The 24,654-nt window shown below is 46.1% G+C and overlaps 1 protein-coding gene across 1 annotated transcript in view; it reads left to right on the top strand.

Moving 5' to 3' along the window:
- The window catches only part of CIC (capicua transcriptional repressor), a 786,494-nt gene that overhangs the window by 683,520 nt on the left and 78,320 nt on the right, over nucleotides 1-24,654 (top strand). The window contains exon 17 of the mRNA XM_085615585.1: nucleotides 21,053-21,315. Within this exon, the coding sequence (XP_085471711.1) occupies nucleotides 21,053-21,315 (263 nt within the window). The remainder of the gene's footprint in view (nucleotides 1-21,052; nucleotides 21,316-24,654) is intronic.

The raw sequence follows: 24,654 nt of genomic DNA, 5'->3' as shown, positions 1-24,654 counted from the left end.
AGAAAGGGCAAGTGGAATAGCCGCCAGGTGCATGTGAGATAAATGTGGAATGCAGAAAACTTCAAAATAGAGTTTGCATGGTGTATTAAGCATTTATTGTGATTTGATTCATTTAGGGAACATGGGAAAGGCTACAATTGATAGTCACTCCAAGGTTTCTCACTTTTGTCAATATGGGTGGTGCTGCACTAAATTCCTGATTTTAAATGCTCGTAAGCCAGTAGTTCTACCAATTGCTTCATGTGAGGATAGAATCTCTGTTTTAGACCAGTTTAGTTTAAGGTGAATACTCAGTATTCATTGGTATTGACTTAAGTCAGTGGTCTTGTCCTGATGTTTCCAGGTCCCTCTGTTGTTTCAACTTTAAGATGACCTTCATGGGGTCAGTGCACTTGTAGCATGTTAGGTTGAGGATATTGAGGAATTTAGGTAGTGGTCTCAGGTAGGCATTAAAGGGCAATATTGTGATGAGTGAGCTTTAAGGAACAGCATCATTAATGTTGACATTTGGTGATGTGATTTGAGCAGCAAGATTATGCTGGGTTTAATGGAAAGGTAGGAGGAGAAGCAGTCAGAAGCTAAGTTCGTCTAAGCTTACTATGAGGGAGTGGTGGTGACCTGTGTCAAAAGAAGCGGTTAGAACCAGCAGTGAGAATTCAGCAACTCCGGTCCTGTCCATGGCGGTCTTCACATTGTCTGAAATGGAAATCAGAATTCAGTTGGTGCCTCCCCAATTGTGGCCAACCCTGGCATTGTGGTTGTCCCCCGGCATCATAATGGCTACAATCAATATATTTTGTGTCTACTTGGCCAGCCACTGCATTATTGCACAGTGCTATATTTTGAGAATCCTTGTCATTGTGCTGGATATCACTGAGATGTAATGGCAGTACCTGGGCACCTAAGGCAGAATCTGTTCATGCAAGGGGTTTGTACATCTGAGTAACTAAAGGAAATGAAAGGCTGATTTTATAAAGTATGCTACAATTTTGAGGCAAGGATTGTGTCTTTTCAGAAAAAGACATTTTTCCTTTGATAATTGACAAGTTGAAAGCATTTATTTGCTAGAAAAAAGGAATTGACCCAAACTGATATGCTTATGTTTGAGGGCAAAATAATTGTGTTTTCATAACGTATTGAAAGTTGAAATTTGAATGATAAAGGTAGCTGTCTGAGGAAGACCCATTAGTGCTTTTATTCCCTTTTTTCTAGAAGGCTGCTATAGCTGTTATTTCATTGGTCATGTGGTGGAATTTCACTTAGATAAAACACTTTTTGACACTAATGTCCCCTCTCCTGATGATTGGGGTGGTCACTAATGTGAACAGGATGCTCACTAAAAATGTCAACTCAGATGTGGTCACTATTGTAACAGCTATAAAATGTGATGGTAGCTCAGGATTATTTTCAGTACTCAGAAGTAGCTCTCATTACAGAAAGCTTGGAGACTCCTGATGAAGAAGCAACATTTTTTGAAATGCAGAGGAAGACTCAGCATTCAAATCTCAGGGAATTAAGAGTTTATGGGTGTAACCCCCTGGAGGATGCAGTTTCAAACCAGCAGGGTACACTTGGCTTACAGAAACACAGACTATTTAGTTTTCTATCTGTAATAGTGACAGGAAATTTGCTGGAAGACTTAGCTTCCAAAGCACCCCAGAGTTATAGGTCTATGGAGTTGCAGCAATGCACAAACAGAAAAATACTCCTTCCAAAATCACCAGAAAAAATGTCTAATTACCTCCCAAGTGGTGCAGGTGCAAAATCATCACAGAATTAACAGTCTATGAAGTTTCCATAGAAGCAGCATGGGTGCAATCCAGTGAAAGATGTAGTTTCCGTAAACAACCATGGAACTGATTATTTAGTTGTCTATGGCCATCAAGAAGTAGTAACAGGAAACCGCTGGAAGACTTGACTTCCAAACCATCAGGGAGTTTTGAGTTTATGGAGTCCACCTAGATCTCAGGGATACACCCTCAGAAATACACACCTTCCAAAACTACCAGAAACATGTCTAATGAACCCCCAAATAGTGCAGGTGCCACTGAAGCAGCTTTCAAAAATCATGACAGAATTAGGAATATGTAGGTTCCATAAATAAGCAGGGAATAAAGAGTAAATGGAGCAAACTAGTAGCAGCATAGGTGAAACCTACCAGAAAATGCAGCTTTCAATACCACCCATTTATGAAGAGGGGGCAGGCCCTACGGTGGTTTCAACGCAATCATTATTGTAGAATGGAGTATAGTGTTCTTCCCAGATACAGGAAGGAATGTACTTTCTTCAGTTTAGCAACCCCAAGGTAAAACTTCTAATGCCCCTCTGTCTTCTAAAGATCATGATATTGCTCAGTACTTCTTCACAGCATATAGCAGGACTTGAAGCCTTTAGGATTTCTTAGAATCAGAATTCTTGAGTCTGTGTTATGAAGAGATGGGTTCTGTATCCCATATTGCTCCGGCCTAACTCGACAGCTAGAATGTGCTTTGGCAGAAGGAGGGAGTTAAAGTCTACCTTAGAGAACTTAAAACTTTTTTAATATTTTGTAGGTTCTCAAATGTTCTTAGTTCTTTCAGAGGCTCTTTGATGAAAACCTATGAAGCCCAGAAATCTCATAATATGTTGTGTCTATACCATTTAGGAAAGAAAGGTCCTCTCTAGCAACTCTTGGTGTTGATACAATGGCCAGCCCTGATTTTGAAGTTGTGGTGTTACTTTAATTTTAACCATTGTCATTACTCTAGCTGTAACTACACCAAATAATGGAAGTGTTACAATTTGTACGTCAAGTCTACTAGACAGCTCAGCTGTCTGTTTGCAAACCACCTATTGTGGTCTTACCAAGGGCTTACCTTGGCTTATAACCAGTCTATTGCTTACCAGTGGTTGGTTCCACTGTCACTCTTATTTACTTGCTTCTTATTCAATGGCTTTCCATGTTACAGCTTTTCAATATTGTGTGTGTCTCTCTCCTGGAGCATAACCTCTTTACTGTCTCTCTGACTAGCTGGCTTTTTATATCACTGGTTGACTGTTGTTATTGCTGTTATTATTTATGTATTGTGATTGACTTTTGTTATTATTTATTGTTATCAGCATTTGCCATATCAAATATATTAAAATACATACACCATTGATGATTACACTTTACTCTACTCCACTCTTGACACTTTACACCACTCTCTGACACTTTACCCCACTCTACTTCACTCTGCAGCACTTTTCTCCACTCTGCTTCACTCTACGAAACTTTACTCCGCTCTGCTTCGCACTACAACACTTTGCTTCATTCTTCTCCACTCTATGACACTTTTCTCCACTCTACTGCACTTTACTTCATTCTACAACACTTTACTCTACATCACTTTACTTTACGACACTTGTCTACACTCTGTGGCACTTTACTCCACTCTACTCCACACTCTAACACTTTACTTAACTCTACAACACTTTAAACCACTCTACTCAACTCTGCTTCACTTTACTCTGCTCCACTCTATGACACTTTGCTCCACTCTGTTCCACTCTACAAAACTTACTCTACTCCACTTCTCTATGGCACTTCACTACTCTCTATGGAACTTTACTCCACAAAACTCTACTGTGCTCCACTCTAGAACACACAACACTTTACTCCACTCTACAACACATTACCCGACTCCATGACACTTTACTCCACTCTTCTTCTCTCTACAACACTTTACTCCCATCTACGCCACTTTACTCTACCGTGTTTCACTCTACAACACTTACTCTACTCCACTTCACTCTGACACTTCACTACACTCTATGGAACTTTACTCCACTCTGCTCCACTCAACAACACTTTATTCCATTCTACTCTACTCTGCTCCACTCTACAACACACAACACTTTACTCCACTCTACAATACTTTGCTCAACTCTATAGCACTTTACTCCACTCTATGATACTTTACTCCACTCTATGCCACTTAACTCGACTCTACTCCACTGTACAATGCTTTACTCCACTTTACTCTACTCCGTTTCACTCTGACACTTTACACCTCTCTACAACACTTTAGTCCACTCTGCTCTACATTGCTCCACTCTGACACTTTAATCCACTCTTCTCTACTCTACTCTACGACGCATTACTCCACTCTACACCACTTCAATCCTCACTACTTTACATTGCTCCACTGTTCTCCACTCTATGACCCTTTGCTCCACTCTGCAACACTTTGCTCCACTCTTCAACACGTTGCTCCACCTACAACACTTTGCTCCACTCTATAACACTTTCCACTCTACAACACTTTGCTCCACTCCGCTCTACTTCACAACACTATACTCCATTCTACTCCTCTATACAACACTTTACTCCACTCTGCTCCATCGGCTCCACTCTAGTCCACTTTGACACTTTACTCCACTCTACAAAACTTTACTCCACTCTACAACACTTTGCTCCACTCTAATCTATTCTGCTCCATTCTACGACACTTTACTCCACTCTGCTCCACTTTAGAACACTATACTCCATTCTATTCCTCTCTACAACACATTACTCCACTCTACAATACTTCACTCCACTCTGCCCCGCTCCACTCCATTCTACTTTACTCCAAAACACTCCACTCTACGACACTCCACAACACTCTTCTCCCCTCTATGCCACTCCAGAACTCTCCAGTCTATACTCCTCCATTCTGCACCACTTTATTCCACGACACTCTAAAACACTCCACAAAACCCCACAACACTCATCTCCCTCTGTTACTCCCCAACCCTCCACTCCACTCCACTCTCCTCCCCTCCGTACCACTCCACTCTACTGCACTCTACTCTACAACACTCCGCGACATTCCATGACATTCCACTCCATTCTACTCCAGTACACATAAATCCTCTCTATGCCACTCCAAAACACTCCTCAACACTCGACTCTAAACCTCTCCACATTACTCTATGCTACTTCATGCCACACCACTCTACGCCTCTTCATTCTACCACACTTTACTCCACTTTGGAGTATGCTGGTGTAGAAAATGGCTAAACACACATTGGCAGAGCCAATAGCTCTTGTATACGTGAGACCTTATGCCTTTGTCAATGCTTGTTATGATTGCTCTTCAACCACACTTGGGAATGTCAACAAACTGTGTTAACTTGGATAACTTTAGGAACTGTTTTTACATTAAGCCGTTCAAATGTTTTAAATTATAATTACATATAATGGCAATATCTGAATATATCGTCTAAGCAGTTTACTATCAGTATAAGAACTTTCCTTTTCTGTTAAAAATAAACTTCCCCATGCTGTGGGTATAACGTTGCTTCAGTTCGCTACCTGTGAGAACGTAGCCATTACCGCAAAATACCGCTAGTCTCTCACTCATCTAGCCATCATGTAAAATAACTTATTCCACGTTGCTTATTAACATTTAAACAAAGGCAAAGCAATAGAAAGATTTTGTATTTCTGGTACGTACTAGCATTAAAATGTAACAATAGGCACTGATGCCTCTAAGTTACTTGCCAAAAACAATAAAATCAGTTTATTTGTATTGCAGTCTATTGCACCATCATTCTTTAATTGTAAATAAGGATACAATGGCAACAGTGAAGTATTCTGGATTACAAAACTGACCAAAATTGCTTTTAGCAATGTTATAAAACCACTAACAATATATAGACCCAAAATGTCAAAGTTCAAAAGCTTCATGTCAATAAAGATTTATTTTAATAAACAGAGAAAAGGTACATTTGAATGAAAAATACTTTGATAAACATAGTGCTATGCAGCTTTTACTTTGAAATGTCTGTCTTTTCTGCTGCTAATATGTGTTTCTGGTGAGCAAAGTGTGTTTAAATGCAAAGTGTGGCTATGGCTTGGTGTCGGTGTATGAATATGTCATCATGACAAAGCAGTGCATTTTTTAAGTCTGGCTGAACATACATGTGGTATACTCAGTCAATCAACATCATATAATCAAATTTTGTTTAAGTGCACGTAATCAAATCAGTTCCTACAAAAGAATTCCATAATTGTCACAATTCTAACATAATAAATGTAAAGGCAGAAATTCAAAGATTCTGTTTAACTCTGTAGTCCTAAAAAAGATGCTCGGGTGCCCTGACTACTGCAAAGGTATCAAACAACTTGGCACAATGGCAATTTGCGCATCCCACATTGTCCCATGTCAAAAATTTCTGGTGCTCGCTCTCCTCTCTACATATTGTTCTGCTCTTTAAATCACTCAAAATAAATATTATTGTGATATTCAAAAATTCTTTTAATAAGTTTACTAATTTTATAAGAACATCCCTTGTCTGTTAAAAATATACTTTCCCGTGCTGCGGGCATAACATTGCTTCCGTTCACTGTCTGCAAGAACGTAGCCCACAGCACAAAACAGCTCTAGTCACTCACACAGCTAGCCATCGAAAAGAAGTGCATATTAGTATGTGAACAAAGGCAAAGCTACATAAAAACTCAGAATTCCTGATACACACATTGAAATGTAACAATAGGCATTAATGCCGCAAGGTTATTTGCAAAAAACAATCAGATCAGTTTATATCCGATTTCAGTGCGGTGCACCATCATTCTTTAATTGCAGATACGGATCAAAAGGCAAACGTGAAGTATTTTGGGTTTAGAAAAGGGACCCTAATTGCTTTTAGCAATATTTATAATACCACAAACTATTTTCAGACACAAAAAGTCTAAATTAAATACCTTCATGCAAATAACAAATTTATTTTCATAAATAGAAAGGTTCATTTCCATGAAAATATTTGAATAATTAAAGGACTATGCAGCTTTCCCTTTGAAATATCTGTCCTTTGTGCTGCTAGCATGAGATTCTGGTGAGCAAAGTGTGTTTAAATGCAAAGTGTGTTTAAGACTGCAGTACCATCACCTGTCTACGGGGGCAGAGCTGAGCACAAATATAAACACACTTGATGTAACACAGGTCCCCACAAGGCAATTTTTTTTAAAGTTGTAAAAATTGACACAGATGTTCCTGAAGCCATTTTTTATCATTTAGAAGACATTGCCTTGTGGGGACCTGGGTTCAAGTCCCCACAGTGCACTCAAGTCCCCACAGCGTGAGTGTGTTATCACACCCAAGTCCCCACAAGGATAGACACACACACACACACACACACACACACCACACCACACCACACCACACCACACCACACCACACCACACCACACCACACCACACCACACCACACCACACCACACCACACCCCACCCCACCCCACCCCACCCCACCCCACCCCACCCCACCCCACCCCACCCCACCCCACCCCGTTGCAGGCTTCGTGTTTTGGTGCAGAGAAAAGTGAAGAGTTGACATGCCTGCAATCCACTGCCTATGGTATAGGTAAGACACCCCTCTAGCTGGGTGCACTATATCAATGGTGACGGTACGGTTGCATGAGCACTGTACCCCTACAGTGTCCAAGTCCATTTCTTAGACATTGTAAGTGCAGTAAAGCCATAAAGAGTATATGGTCTGGGAGTTTGTCATTACGAACTCCACAGCACCATAATGGCTTTACTGAATTCCGGGAAGGTTGGTAGCAAACTTCTCAGCATAATAAACTCACACTGTAGTGAGTATGGGATTTATTGTACAATGCACTCGGAGGGCATCTTAGAGATGCCCCCTGAAAAACAACCAACCTCTGGTGGGTTCCCTGATTGGTAAGCACTAGCCTGCCACCACTAAAGAAGGTTCTGGACCTCTGGGGTGGGAGCCTTTGCTCCCTGAGCCCAGAAACAAAGCCTTTCTTTGTCTGAGGCGTTCACACCTTCCCCAGGTCCGTAAGAGCCATCTATTGCAGGGGAGCTTCAAAGGCCTTGCCGCCTTTGCGACGCGCCCCACAGCCTCTCCTGCTATCAGGAGCAGGGCCCATTCTTGTCTCACCCCCTTTTCAGCCAGAAGACAAACTGGAAAAATTAGAACAGCCCAAAAGGTGTGCACACCTTTGCCAACTCCACCTCTCAGGTGGGGGAGGCGCAGTGAAGCCCACACTTCAGTGCCCGCCATCTTGCAGATGGCAGGTGTAAGAAAGTGCCCTCTTTTTTCATGGTTGTCCCCACATTTGGTGAACTGCTGATGTGCTTTGACTGGTGGTTCCCTGGGCTCCTGCCAATCAGGTACCCAGGGCCTATGTTCTTCCCCTAAAGCTGCATTGAAAATAAAACCCAATTGGCATCCCTGGCCACAGGTTAGCCCCTAGTAAATGGTACCACAGGTACCCAGGGCACTGTGACCAGGGAAGACCTCTAAGGGCTGCAGCACTTATTGTGCCACCCTTAGAGGCCCGGTACCATTACACTCAAGCACTGCCTTTGCAGGCTGCGTTTTTTGGTGTAGAACAAAGTGAAGAGTCGACATGACACACATTCCTGTGTGTCGACATGGCACACATCCCTGTGTGCCATGCCTACAACCCACTGCCCTGACATAGATCAGTCACCCCTCTAGCTGCGTGCACTATACCAGTGGTGAGGGTCCAGGTGCATGATCCCTGTACCCCTACAGTGTCTAAGTCCATTCTTAGACATTGTAAGTGCAGTTCTGCCAAGATTATATGGTGCTGGGAGTCTGTCGCTACGCACTCCACAGCGCCATAATGGCTACACTGAAAGCTGATATATAACTTCTCAGCACATAATAACCCACACTGATGCCAGTGTTCGATTTAATGAAAAATACGCACAGAGGGCATCTTAGAGATGCCCCCTGAAAAACGACTTACCACTAGTGTCCAGGCTGAGTGGCTTCTTTCAGCTGCTACCACCAAATATGTTTCTGGTTCGCTGGGTCAAGAGCCTGCTGTTCTTGGGGGCCTGAAACAATGCACATCCTGGGACGAGGTGTCAATCCTCCTTCCCAGGATGGGCACGGTCCACGAAGGGGAAGCTTCAAAGGCTTGCCTTGCCGCCTTTGTGAGCTTCCCCAGGGCACTTGCTGCTTTCAGCAACTGGTGCCCACTGGTTCTGACCCCCAATTAGGGCTGGAGAACAGGCGGGAAAAACAAGTGAGGAAGAGAGGGGTGCCCACGTCTGCCAACTCCACCCCTCAGGTGGGGGATGCGAGGTGGAGCACAACTCTGTCCCCACCATCTTGCAAATGAGGGGACCCAGCCAACCAGGGAGATGCTTATGCCCCCCTCCCACTGGAGGGTGGCATAATAGGGGGTGTACCCACCCCAGGGAAGGGACCCATTAGTCCCAACCTTTTTACCTACCTGTAACGCCCCTAAATCTAGTATTTAGGGGCACCGCTGAACCTTGCTTCCTCAGACAAGAAACCAGAATAAGAAAAGAAGAAGGACCGACCAGCCGTGCCGAAGCTACCATGAGGACGACGCCTACTGACTTGACCCCAGCGCTACTGGCCTGTCCCCACCTCGAACCTGCAGAAGCGAAATCCGGTGTGTCCTGCAGCCAACCACCTCAAGATCTCCGAGGACCTGCCCTGCCTTCAAAAGAAAAGACTCTGTCTCCTGTGAACACCAGATTTGTTCACCAAGAGACTCCAGCTCCAGCAGGATTCACGAGTTTGCACCCGGCGCCGACGGCCCGAGTTCGAGTGGCCCAACACCAAGAGGAGGTCTCCCCAGCGATCTTGACCCTAGATCGGGCGACTCCTGACCTGCCTCAAGCCGACACCTGTACCCTCAAACAGGAATGTCCCCCCAATCACAACCAGGAGCTGGTAAGAAGATCCGACCCTAAAAGGCACCCATGCACCCGACGCCCTAGAGCCTTGGGTGACCCAACCGACGGTGCCTAACCAAACCCCAGCATCCCAACTTACCTCTCCAAGTGGTGGTTGCACACAGAAGACCTTTGTCCCCGAGCCTGCAGTGTTTTTTCAAACCGGAGACTCCCCATAGAAAGCTAAAGGGCTTCCGACGCCAAAACAGTACTCTAATCCCAGCCGCCCCAGTACCGTTGAGGGTGCACCTTTTGTGCTGGCTCGAACCCCCATTTGCCCTGAGCTTAAGTCCAGGAGATTTGCTTTACAACCCAGTGGCCTGCTCGTCAGCAGCTACTAACCGGAGGCTCCCTCTCCCCCATTGGATAACATTGGGCCTCAGCAGTCTGCATCCAGCAGCCCTAGTGCAGCTAAGGGTGTAACAAGAGTGCATCCTTGACCCTGGTGGACCCCTGAGTCTAACCCCAGAATACCAACTCCCACAACAAAGTACTTACCTGTTAACCGATAACACTATGTTCGAGGCATATGAGCTGCAACTTGTGCATAGATCGCCATCTGGTGTTGGGCCCGGATGTTTGCAGTTTCTTTTTCCTCTTGGAAAGTCTTTGGAAGTCACGAGGTCGGTGACTCCTCCTTTGGATCGTATTGCGCATGGGCTTCGGCTCCATCCTCAGATTGTTTTTTTCCGCCATCGGGCTCGGATGTAATCTTCGCGCTCCGGTTCCAAACAGCTTTCAGTTGGACGATCGATGCGCAATCCTCACCCCCATATTGCGGTATTGTTTAGCTCGCGATCTCCCCACTCGACGCGCCTCTCATCGGCAAGACCTTCGGTTCCAGTCGTCGACGGCGGCCTTCGGGCCTACCCAAGCTCCGGTCCTGGCTAATGGAAAGGACTCCATTTAAAAAGTGCCCTCGATGTGGGTCCAAATTCCCACACACCGATCTCCACGAGGTGTGCAACCTCTGCCTCTCCCCTGAACACGAGGCTCGAGACTGTCCGGCATGTAAATCCTTCCGGTCCAAGAAAACGATTCGGGACCGAAGAGCCATAAGAACCATGGCACACTCTTCGGCGATCCCGGACGACATATTCGGGGAAGGCGTCGACGCTCCAGAACAACACACAGACGAGGGACTCGTCAGCGCATCCGAAGCCGACGGTTCAGATGTGGAGGACATCACTCCGGCACAGAGGGTCGTGAGTACTACTCTATTCCCCCCCCCCCACACCCTCACCGAAAAAGGCTTCGGGCCTAAGCAAGACCAAAGACACTGCTTCCCAAACCGCACCTTCGGGACCGGTAAAGAAGCCAATTAACCCCTTCGGTGCTCATGACGGAACGGTTCCGTCATGAGCCACGGTTGAGCTGTGCTCATGACGGAACCGTTCCGTCATGACCCCGCCCGCGCAAGATTCCGTCAGCACAGCGGCGGAATCTGCGCAGCATGGAAGGGGTTAAGCCTTCAGGTGGCTCGGGCTCGAGCCAGCCCACCGTCGGATAAACACTCTTCGGCACCGAAAAATAAACCGGCCTCCATCTCGACACCGAGCCCCACACCGAAACACTCTGGGTCGAGACCCAGCTCCTCGGCACCGACCCCATCTTCGGTACCGAAAAAAGCCCACAAGACCACCGGCACCGACACTTCGAAGCCTAAATCCATCTCGGCGCCTACTAAACAATCGGAGATTTCCAAGCATGGTTCCAAACAATGAACCAGCACCGACAAGCCTAAGAAACCAACGGCCCCGACGACTTCGGCGCGACGGACCAACCAACCTCTCCAGAACTATTCGCACCGGATCCCTTACAAAAAACATTAACTAAGGATCCCAAAACTGGACATTTGATGCTCTCTATCAAAAAGAGACAGTTCGAGAAACCTGCTCCGCCTCCACCTCCTAAAAGGAAGGACTCTGCTACCTTCCCTTTCAGACTACCTTCCCCACCTCTACCACCTCCTCCACCTTCCCCTCCTCCACCTCCTCCACCACCACCTCATCATTCCCCAACCCCATTCCCGGATGATGATGATCAAGGGGATCCATACGATGACATAGAGGATGTGCCCCAAGATATACCTACAGGGGACCCCACTCCCACAGGATCCCCAGACCCATGGGACGATTATAATATCCCTAACGTTCCACAAGACGATCTTTACCCTTCCAGGCCTTCTCCACCAGAAGACTCCGTGGGGTTCAACGATTTACTGCAAAGGGCGGCACACTACCACGGGGTAGATTTACATACCGACCCAGTGGAGGAGGATTTCCTCCTAGATACATTTGACACCACACATAGGACCACCTCCATATTGCCTATGCTTAAAGGTGTTATAAAACATGCGCCGGAGATCTTTAAGGACCCAGTCAGGGCCAGGGTCATTAACCCGCGCATTGAGCAGAAATATAAAGCCACCCCAACAGATCCCTCCTACATCAGAGGGCCAGCGCCACTAGATTCCTTGGTAGTATCCACAGCACGGAAAAGGGCCAACTCCCAGGCGTCAGGTGACGCACCACCACCTGACAAAGAGTCTAAACTCTTGGACGCATCAGGCAAGCGTACTGCATCTCAAGCGGCCAATATATGGCGTATCGGAAATACACAAGCACTACTAGCGAGGTATGACAGGGCCCATTATGACGAGCTAGAAGCCATAATGCACCATCTCCCTGATAAATACAAAGCTAGGGCCAATGAGCTAATTCAGGAGGGCAAAACAATTACCAATACCTCCGTACGTTGTGCCTTAGATGCAGCAGACACAGCCTCTAGGGCTATCAATACTAGTGTCCTCCTCCGTCGTCATGCCTGGCTAAGGATATCAGGTTTTAAACCGGAGGTACAAGCCTCCATCCTCAACCATCCCTGTGACCAGGAACATTTGTTTGGCCCCAAAGTGGATGACGCCCTAGAGAAAATGAAAAAGGACACTGACACGGCAAAATCCATGGGAGCCTTACGATCTCACCCTCCCAGACGCTCCTTTCGCCGCTCTTCCTTTCGGAGCACATCCAGAGGCTACTCCTCAGACACCGCTTCCACTTCATACAAATCCCCTACTCAGTCCACCTTTACAAGGGGTTACCAAGAAGGCGGCTACAGGGGCAACAATAACAAAGGCAGAGGCAAAACAAACACCGCCCGCTCTGCCACCGCGCCTACCCAATGACTTCCCTCCACTTCCCCCAGACCATCCCACTCCGGTCGGGGGCAGACTCCAACATTTCCTTCCGGTCTGGACTACCATCACCTCAGACAAATGGGTAACACGAATAATTCAGTCAGGCTACTGCCTAGAACTAATATCTACCCCCCCAAACATTCCACCCAGGCAACGCCCAATTTCACCAGAACATCTGCTGCTACTCAAGCAGGAGGTAATCTCCCTCCTACACAAAAAGGCAATAGAACACGTTCCTACCAACCAACCAACAAAATATCGGGGTCTACTCCCTATATTTTCTCATACCAAAAAGGGATGAGACCCTACGGACCATCCTAGACCTTCGGCCCCGATACAAATATATACACTCAGACCACTTTCATATGGTGATGCTTCAGCAGGTACTTCCTCTACTTTCCCAAAACGACTTCCTCACCACTTTGGACCTTAAAGACGCTTATTTCCACATTCAAGTGCACAACCCTCACAGGAAGTACCTCAGATTTGTAGTGGACGGCCAACACTACCAATTTAAAGTGCTCCCGTTCGGAGTCACAACCGCACCACGAGTATTCACCAAGTGCCTAGCAGTGGTGGCAGCACATCTGCGAAGACAACACATTCAATGTCTTCCCATACCTAGACGACTGGTTGATAAAAGCCAGTTCATACAATCCGTGTGTACAACACACACACACCACGATCCAGCTACTTCACCAGCTGGGTTTCACGGTAAACCACAAAGTCCCATCTACAACCATCCCACATAAAACAATATCTAGGTGCCACTATAGACACCTCAAAAGCGCTCGCGTACCCCAATCCTGCCAGGATTGCAAGCATTCAGGCTCTACGCGCAAAATTCATACCACAACACTCCCTTCCAGCTCGGGTGTTCATGCAACTAATAGGGATGATGGCCTCTTGCATCTTCATAGTACCTCACGCAAGACTCCAGATGCGTCCTCTCCAAGAGTGCTTAGCGCACCAATGGAACCAGGCCCTGGATCAATTAACAGATCTGGTGTTGGTAGACGGTCGTACCCATTGCTCTCTGCAGTGATGGACCACCACAAACCTTTCAAAACGTCGACCGTTCCTAGACCCGGTTCCCCAGATAGTACTAACAACAGACGCATCGCTCTCCAGCTGGGGAGCTCATCTATTACATCTCACCATGCAAGGCAAATGGACACCTCAACAGAAGCTACTCCATATCAACCATCTGGAGTTACTAGCAATCTTCCTAGCCCTAAAATCCTTTCAAACACAGATTTCAGGCAAGGCAGTCCTAATCCGCACAGACAACATGACAGCCATGTATTATATTCAAAAACAAGGCGGCACACACTCTCCACAGCTCTCTCAATTAGCACAGAGCATATGGAGATGGGCCATACCCCAGAAAATCTTTCTCCTAGCCCAACATGTCCCAGGAGTACAAAACACTATGGCAGATCTACTCAGCAGACAAACACAACAACTCCACAAGTGGGAACTTCACCCGCAAATTCTTCACCCATACTTTCAAATGTGGGGGCATCCACAGATAGATCTCTTCGCCACACACGAAAACACAAAAATGCCCAAGCTTCGCCGCCAGATACCCACTCCCATTGTCCAAAGGTAATGCGGTATGGATAAACTGGTCAGGCAGATTTGCGTACGCTTTTCCGCCTCTCCCACTCATTCCACTAGTGGTGCGCAAACTACAACAACACTCCCTCATACTAATATTAGTAGCGCCAACTTGGGCCAGACAACCGTGGTACACCACACTGCTGGAACTATCGGCAGTACCGCATCAAAAATTACACCTCTCTCCACACCTCTTAACCCAGAAACATGGAGAGATCAGACACCGGGACCCAGCTCAGCTCAACCTTGCGATCTGGCTCCTGAAATCCTAGAATTCGGGTACCTAAATCTTCCCCCTGACTGCATGAACGTCATCAAAGAAGCTAGGCGCCCTACCACTGGACCGTGCTACGCCGCAAAGTGGAAACGTTTTGTTGTCTATTGTCATAACAACACCATCGATCCCCTAGATGTGTCCATTCAACACATCATAGGCTACTTTCTCCACCTACAAAGGTGCAATCTAGCCTATACGTCCATTTGACTACACCTCGCAGCCATAGCAGCTTACCTACAAAACAGGTAACATCTCTCACTCTTTAGAGTACCTGCCATCAAAGCCTTCATGGAAGCCTTAAAAGAATAATTCCCCCCAGAGTGCCACCCTCACCTGTGTGGAACCTAAATATCGTTCTCACCAGACTAATGGGACCTCCTTTTGAACCACTACACAAATGTGAACTTCAATTCTTAAGCCTTTCTTGTAGCCATCACTTCCCTCAGAAGGGTCAGTGAGATACAAGCACTTACTATTCAAGAACTTTTTCTACAAATGCACCATAATAAGGTGGTTCTCCGTACCAACCCAAAATTCCTCCCCAAAGTCATTTCTCCATTTCACCTAAACCAATCGGTAGAACTACCAGTATTTTTCTCGCAACCACAGACCGTTGCAGAAAGAGCTCTTCGCACACTAGATGTCAAACGAGCCTTCCTCTACTACATCGAGAGAACACAACCTTTCCGTAAAACCAAACAACTGTTTGTCTCTTTCTCTCCACCACACAAGGGTAACCCCATCTCAAAGTCGGGGATGGCTAGGTGGATTGTCAAATGCATTCAGATTTGCTACCATAAAGCAAAAAGAACGCTATCCGTTCCCCCTAAAGCCCATTCTACACGTAAAATAGGGGCTTCAATGGCTTTTCTAGGAAACATCCCATTAGATGATATCTGCAAAGCAGCTACGTGGCCAACACCGCACACTTTCACCAAACACTATTGTGTAGATGTGCAAACTAAACAACAAGCTAATGTGGGCCAGGCTGTACTCAAAACATTATTTCAAACCACTGCAACAGATACGGGTGGTCGCCGCTAACGGTGGGTACTGCTATATAATCTATGCACAAGTGTGTAATCTGCAGCTCATATGCCTCGAACGGAATATGCTACTTACTAGAATGCATCTGTTCTTGGCATGTAGAGCTACAGATCTACACACGCCCACCCGCCTCCCCGGCTACCGTTATCTGTTCCAGTTTATCTTATTTAGATAACACACACATGGGCATCTTCACTGTTACTACTACGCTCCATCTTTCCCTGCTGGCGAAAAACAATCTGAGGATGGAGCCGAAGCCCATGCGCAATACGATCCAAAGGAGGAGTCACCGACCTCGTGACTTCCAAAGACTTTCCAAGAGGAAAAACAAACTGCAAACATCCGGGCCCAACACCAGATGGCGATCTATGCACAAGTGTGTAGATCTGCAGCTCTACATGCCAAGAACAGATGCATACTGGTAAGTAGCATATTCCTTTCCTCCATAGGACAACATTGACTGTTTTTCTATGAAAAGTTTCTAAGTGTTGAGTTGGAAAATCTATAAATAAAAACCTTAAACTGTAACTAAATAACAAAAACACTTTTACTTACCTGTTCACAGAAAATGTCCCAGTGCAGTATCCAGGTATACTGTACTGTGTAAGAAAAGTAATCTACTTGACATTCTACTAAAAAGCCTATATAAAGAATATGTACTGTATTTTCAAAAGCATTGCATTATCAGTAACTACTGTAATCCAAACAAAGTACATATACAATTGCAATTAAGACTGTTTACAAACTGCATTACTGCTTACCTGTGCCAGGCTTGCTTGGTTCTAGAAAATAAAATAACTAAAATAATATTTTTATACAAAACCAATTGGTCTGAAGTTCAGTCTTTGAGTGTGTGATATAATTTCCTGATTGAGTGTGTACAACACATTCTTAACACTACCCTCTGATACAGCCTTACTGCTCGACCACACTATCACAAATAGAGAGTAAGGTGCTATCTACTTTTACCTCTGCCTACCTTTGGGGTTCCACTGGACTCTGTACACACTATACCTCACTTTGGTATAGTATATACAGAGCCAGCTTCCTACAGCAGGCACTCCCCAATCAGAATTAGGGATGGTTCCCACTCCCTCGCGTGGTGTGAGCACACCAAGGTGTAGTCACTCTAAGGTCAGTAGCCCATTGGCTGCTAACCCAAGACCCCTAAAACACCCCCTAAATACAGTATTTAGGGGGCAGCCCTGAATCCAGAAGGAAAATTCCCACAAACTTGGCCACAGCCCTACCGGCCCATCTGCAGTTTCCAGAGATCCTGTGGCCGACGTCGCCTGCGGCCTCTGCAAGAGACCCCCAACCGTGAGTGGCGCGGTAAGGTGAAATCAGACCTTAAAATGCACCCTGGAAAAGAGCACCTTAAGTGCACCTACATCCCCTAGCCCTCCCAACTTACCTGCTCAGTTGTTGGTTCATCCTAGAAGACTTCCTGGATAGAGCCTGCACCCAAACCAGCAACTTTAATTGAAAACAGACTCCCAATGCCAAATCAGCACTCTGCACCTGGCCGCTGTGGGTACACCTTGTGTGCTAAATCGGATCCCCCTTTGCCCTGAGCTAAACAGCCAGAGCGTTGCTCCCACAACCTTGTGGCCTGCTCGTGAGCAGCCACCAACCGGAGGGCCTCCTATCCCCCATTGGATAACACTGGGCCTTTGCACCCGCCCACCCTCGTGCTGCTGAGGGTGCACCTGGTGTGCTAAATCGGAACCTCCTTTGCCCTGAGCTTAACACTAGGAGCTTTGGTCCCACATCCAAGTGGCGTTCCCGTGCCTCCTATCCCCCATTGGATAACACTGGGCCTCCGCACTCTTCACCCGACTGCCCTAGTGCCACTGAGGGTGCTCTTTGATGGGATTCTTGACCCTGGAGGAGCCCTGGTTCTAACCCCAGACACCCATCTCCCAAGACCGATTACCCGCCTTTAAACCGATAACCTGATTTTCTCCCATAGGACTGCATTGACCGTTTTTCTGTGGAAAAAGTTTTAAGTGTGGAGTTTTAAACTGTAAAAAAATCTAAGAAACTGTGTTTTGAGAAAAACAGTTTTACTTGCCTTATATCCAGGCAATGTCCCAGTGTGATATCTAGGCATATCACACTAAGTAGAAAAAATAATCCTGAAAAAGTAATCCCAAATAATTACAACTGTATTTGCACATTTTTACAAACCTGTAAGAAAAGTCATTATTCCTCCATCTAGCTTTTTAACAACATGACTAGAAAAATACAACTATCTTCACATGTACCAAGTACTGCTTGGTTCTGTAAATAGAAATACAACAAAGAAATATTTTTGATACAAACAATTGGTTTGAGTTCAGTCTTTTGAGTGTGACATCATTTCTTGCCTTAGTGTGTACAATAAATGCTGAACACTACCCTCTGATAAAGCCTTACGGCTCACCCACACTACCACAAATAGAGAGTAAGATATTATCTACTTTTACCTCTGTAAACCTTTGGGGATCCACTGGACTCTGTGCACACTATACCTCACTTTGGTATAGTATATACAGAGTCAGCTTCCTACATTGGTGGATCAGCGGTGGGATCTACATCTTTGCATTTGTTGGACTGACTCAGTCTACACCTGATCACACAACATGTCTCCTAAATTGTCTTTAGAAGAATTGACAATTTTTCTAAATTTCTAAAAGTCTTGTTAGGGCCTTGGTTACTTCACGTTTAGCATTTTTTAGGAAAATAAAAACTCATCATAGTTCGGGGTAAGAGGGTTTGGAATTTGTTTTTAATGTCTCTTAACAAGAACCCAGCTTTTAGTGAAAACATGCCAAATGGCATGGAGAACATGGTTGAGGTGCGTGACCTCATCCTTTACCTCCATCTAGAATTTAGAGTGTTATGGTCTCTATGTAAATTGAAAAACATTGTTATGGGGTAGCATCCCTCCAAACAAAAGCTCCATGAGCTCTTGACAAGGCATGCTAAGGACTACCCAGCTGAACAAGGTGAGGACCTCTCAGATGGGGGAAGGAAGTGGGTGAGATGAGGATAACTTACAACCCCCTCACTCCCTAGGGAGGACAGGGTCCTTGTGCCCCTGACTCCAAGAATACTACTCACATCACCTCGATCCCACACAGGTGGGTCAGCTGCTTCTGAGACCATTGAGGACAGCCTCAATGAAGAGACCAACCTTTTAGTGTGGTTGGCTAAAAGATTAGACCTAGAGACCAGACTCCTGGTTTTAGAAAAATAAGGAGCAGAGATGGGCCTAGTGCCCATCAATGGTGGCAGCAACTTAATAAATAGGGATAGAGAGCAATCTTATGATCCCAAAATCCCCAAAGGGATTGTCTCCAAATTTGAGTATGATATCACCAAGTGGTACACAGCCTTTCAGAGGGCTCGTGAAGCTAGAAAAGTGAGGAAAATTCATCTGGGAGCACTCCTTTGGGAACTGTTCTCTGGTAAGTGCAGAGACAGACTTCTGACTCTTAGTGGGGCAGAAGCAGAGTCCTATGAACTCATGAAGGTCACCCTGGTTGACGGATTTGGACTCACTACTCAGGAGTATAGAATTAGATTCGGGGGGGGGGGGGGGGGGGGGGGGGGGGGTCTCAGAAAACCCAGAGTCAGCCCTGGGTGGAATTTGCAGACTATGCAATGAAAACACTAGGTGGCTCGTTGACTGGACGTAAAGTGCAAGATTATGATGGTCTTTATAAATTGTTTATGAAAGAACACCTATTAAGTAATCGCATTGATGAGAAGTTGCACCAGTTTCTGGTAGACCTAGGTCTAATTTCTTCCCAAAAGTTGAGAAAGGAGGCAGGCCACTGAGTCATGACCAGGGTGACCAGGATATCCATTGGGACCAGAAGAAAGAGATTACAAACCTCCCCAGAGGAAAGCAACTGAGCATCTTAAAGTACCCCTCCTCCTCCCCCCAAAGAAAATACATGTCCAGTAGGGTGGGGCCAAAGACACCTCACAACCTAAAACTGAGTACCAAGGTCGGAATTGGGATTCCAACAAGATATGGTGCCACAACTGTCAAAAGACAGTACACCACACCAAGGACCCTCGTTGTCCTAAGAACAGAGCTCCTAGTGTAGCTACAGGAGTTGCCAGTGTAGCCTTTGAGGGTGGTTCCTCAGATGAGGAAGTCCTCCTAGCCTTCAACTGGAAATAGGCCCAAAAGGAGAGTTGGAGACACCAGAGGGGAGTAGACACTTTCACCACCTACTGGTGAGTAACCGTTGGTTATGCATGTCTATTTAGTTTTTTAATTTTAGGTTTGTAAAAATTCTTTTATAAAAAAAATGAAAAAATATTTTAAAAATTGCTTTTACAGCCCTGAGGAAGTCCTGTTGGATGAAACACGTTGTCTGGGCTGATGTACGCATGTCATTTAAAACTACAAATAAAGTGAAATTGGAAACCGATACATCAAGACTCCCTGTTCCATATTTCAGGATCTTATGGACTTGTGATACTGATTGTATTTTACAGTTAGATTCAATATAATTGTATGCTCCTTTTCATCTTGTGTTTTAAAAGCACAATAACCCTAGCCAGCTTGTTCTCTGATTGTCTTTCGAAGAAGTAGGCGCCTGAGCATTGTAACATGTTCTCTCACTTCCCTTAGTCTCATCTAGTTTTCCTTCATCTTACTTTACCAGTAACGTGGGGTGGCAGCCATTACTTGACTTGTCTCAAATGAATGTCTTTTCTTTAGGGGTGTTGCGCATTCACCTGACTAAGCTTTTAAAGGCCATGTACAGTTTGAGGCCTACTAACCATTCTTTAACCACTTTCAAGCTTAACTTACCTTCGTTGGGAAGAGCCTTCCTTTTGGTTCCTTCGTCCTGTATTGAAATTGCTGTTTCGGCCCTTATAAGGGCTTTCACTGTTTGCTGGTCAGCTGTTCTTAATTTATAAAGGGTAAATTAAAAGTGCTATGTTGTAACCTCGTCAGCCTTCGTTGTGACTGAAGCTAACGTCAAGCTTGGGCCTGTACAGAGACTGTGCAGTCAATGTCTTTTTCCCTGTTTGCACAGTACTACGTCATAGCTGAAGCTGCTCCTTAACACTGTCAGAGCACCTCGACTTCCCCCTTGCTCTACCTTCTCCAGCCCTCCATGTAACTTCTTCCTTAGTAGGGTTTTGTACTACTTCCTTCACACTCTCCTTCTCTTCCAACCTCTCAGGCTGTCAAGTATCCAGCTGCTTCTGAGTGGCGAAGCGAAGGAGGCGTGACATCTGCTGCAGCCACATCCTCCAGCTCTCCAGCACCAACCACATGCTCTAGCTCGTCCACCCCAGCAGTATCCAGCTGCAGCAGCTCCTCTGCCACGGAGAGCATCAGAACAACCGGAGCCTCCTCCGACTCTGCTGAAAGGAAGGAGGCTCCTCTCAAAAAGGTGAAGCTGCGCCCACCACCGCTCAAGAAGCCTTTCGAGATGGTGGACAGGTGAGTGATGGAGGTGCCCAGTCTGCTGTGTCTGGACCTGCCGTAAACACGTTGTTTCCTTGCAAGCCCTATAGCTGCAAACATATTTTTACTAACTTCTTAGGACATTGCCTGTAAACCAAATTGTGCTTGACTCAGACCCTACCCTACCTTCAGGTTTGTGTTTTTTCTCTGACACTGTTCTTTTTTCGAAATTCTGGACCAGAAACCTTTTTCCATGTCTTCAGGATGTTGATAGGTTCGATAAATATGTCTAGTAGGAAAGAGACTTTTACATGCAGATCATCTTTTCAGGGGAAATTGTCACACAAGTGTGATTTCCAAAATGCCCAATCAAAGCCCTTAATTCCAATCCTATGTTTAGCAACTGTATACTCTGCAGACAAGGTGGTCTCCTTTTTTCGGGCTGTCTGTGTGCATCAGTGGCATGCCAAACTCTATGAACACCCTTCCTGAGCCACACTTCGAAGGGGGCAGTGCTCTGTCCATTCCTTTGCCCAGGGTAGTTATCCGCTGCCTTAAGTGGAACTAATCCATCCTCCGTTTCATACATTTGGTAATCCCCTTTGGCACAGCTGGATGCAGGGCTGAGTACAAGTCCAATATGATTCATATCTAAACCAGTTAGAACTGGGCTTATTGAGATCCATCAGGCCAGAAGCTCGGAGACCGGGTGCTGCTCCAAGATTGCAGGAGCACACAAACATGTGAAAGTGTCTGATCCGCTATTTGGCACCGGGATCCAGCCTTAATCAACAAGGGGTTACAGGCAGAAAGGCCTGTTTAAAGAGGAGAGGAGGACCATTATTAAATGTAAATGTGCAGATATTTATATAGCGCAAATCACCAACCGGTCTCTAAGCGCTTGCTTAGGGAACCCGTCCTGGTACTCCCCTGTGAGATAACCCAGCAGGGTATCCACAAGGTGAAAGCCAGGCATCCCGCCGCGAGGGGCCATTGTGGATATTAAGCAAGCTATTGCCCAGAGTCGCAGAGTGTGAACCCATGAATCGAGTATGCACTGGAGCAAGAATTATCGAGTCCATGGACAATTTATAGACTCAAGACCCAGCCGAGCCGGGAATTGAACCCTGGTCCCGGGCTGACCTCTGCTTCCAGGTCTGCCTACTCTAACCAGTGAGCCACACTTCTCCACTTCTCATTACAATCTCTGATTCCTGGTGTGATCGCTGAGGAGGTCGCTTGGATTCTAGAACATTTGGACACTTTTCCTTGACCTTATATTCCCACAGATATTGTCATTTTTAGTTATCATTGGGACCTAACAGTAAGGCCACAATCTGGTTGGACCTCTGGCTTCCTTTGTGCACATGGGTTCTTGTATGTCTCCACCAGCTGAAAAATGTGATCGCTACTGATAGGTTTTCAAGATGGAGACCTCTGATAAAATGTCACCCCTGTGGGCGCTGGCACACCAGGTGGACCCTAACTGCCAGTCGCTAGGCATTCGGAGCTGTGTGCTTACGGGACACTGGGCCAACATGACATAACCAAGAGCACCGGAAGCAGCAGAGACTTCACTGTGAGGAGGCCTGGTTGTTTGGGTGATGGCTGATATTTCCTTTTAGGAATTAGACCATTTATTCTGACCACTATCCTTATAAAGAAAAATATGTTCGAGCCATATGAGCTGCAGAATTAATACTTTTGCATAGATCACCATCTGGTGTTGAGCTCGAATGATTGCAGTTTGTTGTTGTCTTGGAAGAAGTCTTTGTAATAACGAGATAGGTAACTCCTCCCTTGGACAATAGTGCGCATGGGCATCGACTCCATCCTCAGATTGTTTTTTTCCACCATCGGGTTCGGCTGTAACTTCGGCACTCCGGTTCGGTACCGTGTTTCCAAACCTTTTCGACACGCAAACCATCTCAACTCGACAGTATTGTTTTAGTTTGCGTGACCTTCTACGCGCTAACTCAAAAATACTCGATTCCGGTCGTCGACGCGGGCCGCTGGGCCCATCAATGCCATTCGGGCCTAAGGCTAATGGAAAGGACTCCATTTAAAAAATGCCCCAGTGTGGAGCTAAATTGCCACACAGCAACCACCACAAGGTCTGCAACCTTTGTCTCTCGCCAGAACACGAGGAAAAAGATTGCCAAGCCTGCGCCTCCTTTCGATCCAAAAAGACTATCCGTGATCGCCAGGCTCGACGACACGTTATGGCACAACAGGCTGCACCGGTGCCAGAAGACCTCTTCGATGAAGGCCTGACGTTCCAGAGGCAGAGGATTCGGAGGAGCTCGACATCGTATCCAAAGCTGATGACTCCGATGACCACATCACTCCAGGTCAACGAGTGAGTACAACTGCCCCTTCCCTTACCCCTCACGAAATAAAGGCGGCTCCGGTCGAAACTTTGCCTGACGGCCTTAGTCGCGACCGAAAGAAAACTACAGAAGCCCAGCCTCCAGGCTCGGCTTCGAAGACAAAGGAAAAGCCTTCCGGCCGCTCGGGACCGAGCAAGCCACATATTGGTGCCCAAAACACACCGTCGGTACCGAAATCGGGAATACATCCTACTCCCGTTACCTCCAATAAGGCCTCAGCATCGAGCTCTTCGGCACAGTAAGGCCTCGAATCCAAACAAACTCCAAAAACCTTCGGATCCGAAAAAGATTTCCGACTTGACATCGAAGCTGAAGGAGCAAAAACCCCTTCTAAGGCTGCAGAGCAGAAATCAAGACCACGTTCGGAACCGAAAAAATTGACACTGAAAGGAGACACCTACCAGGAAGAACTGTTTCAACCAGATCCTATTGATCCGAAACAAAAGACATTGCATGTGGACCCTAAAACAGGCCATATTGTCAGTCTCCCAACAAAGAAGAGGAAAATAGACACCTCACACTCTTCTGAGGTGCCTGTGAAGAAAAGAGACTTTGCAACTTCACCCCTACAACCCTCTTCTCCTGTTCTTCCTAATAAGCCTTTGTCTCCTGCATAGTCTCCCATATATTCTCCTAGACTCTCTCCTCACTCACCACCACCACAGGATAATGATGACCTAGGGGACGGGGGTGGACATAATGACCCTTTAGATGACCCTGATGGTGACACTGCTATACCACAGGACACATGGGCAGATTACAATGATCCTGCAGATCCTACAGACCTTCCTGATCCAGAGGCATACCCAACACGGCCATCTACCCCGATGACAACATAGGGTTTAGTTAGCTTATTGATAGGGCTGTCCAATATCATGGCGTTCAAATGCATTCAAACTCCATGGAGGAAGACTTCCTGGTAGATTCTTTTGCCCAGTCACAAAGGACAATACAAACATTGCCCATGCTCAAAGGTGTCATGAAA

Source organism: Triturus cristatus, chromosome 7, assembly GCF_964204655.1.
Source record: "Triturus cristatus chromosome 7, aTriCri1.1, whole genome shotgun sequence".
Taxonomy (NCBI): Eukaryota; Metazoa; Chordata; class Amphibia; order Caudata; family Salamandridae; genus Triturus; species Triturus cristatus.
This window is presented reverse-complemented; position numbering and strand designations above follow the sequence as displayed.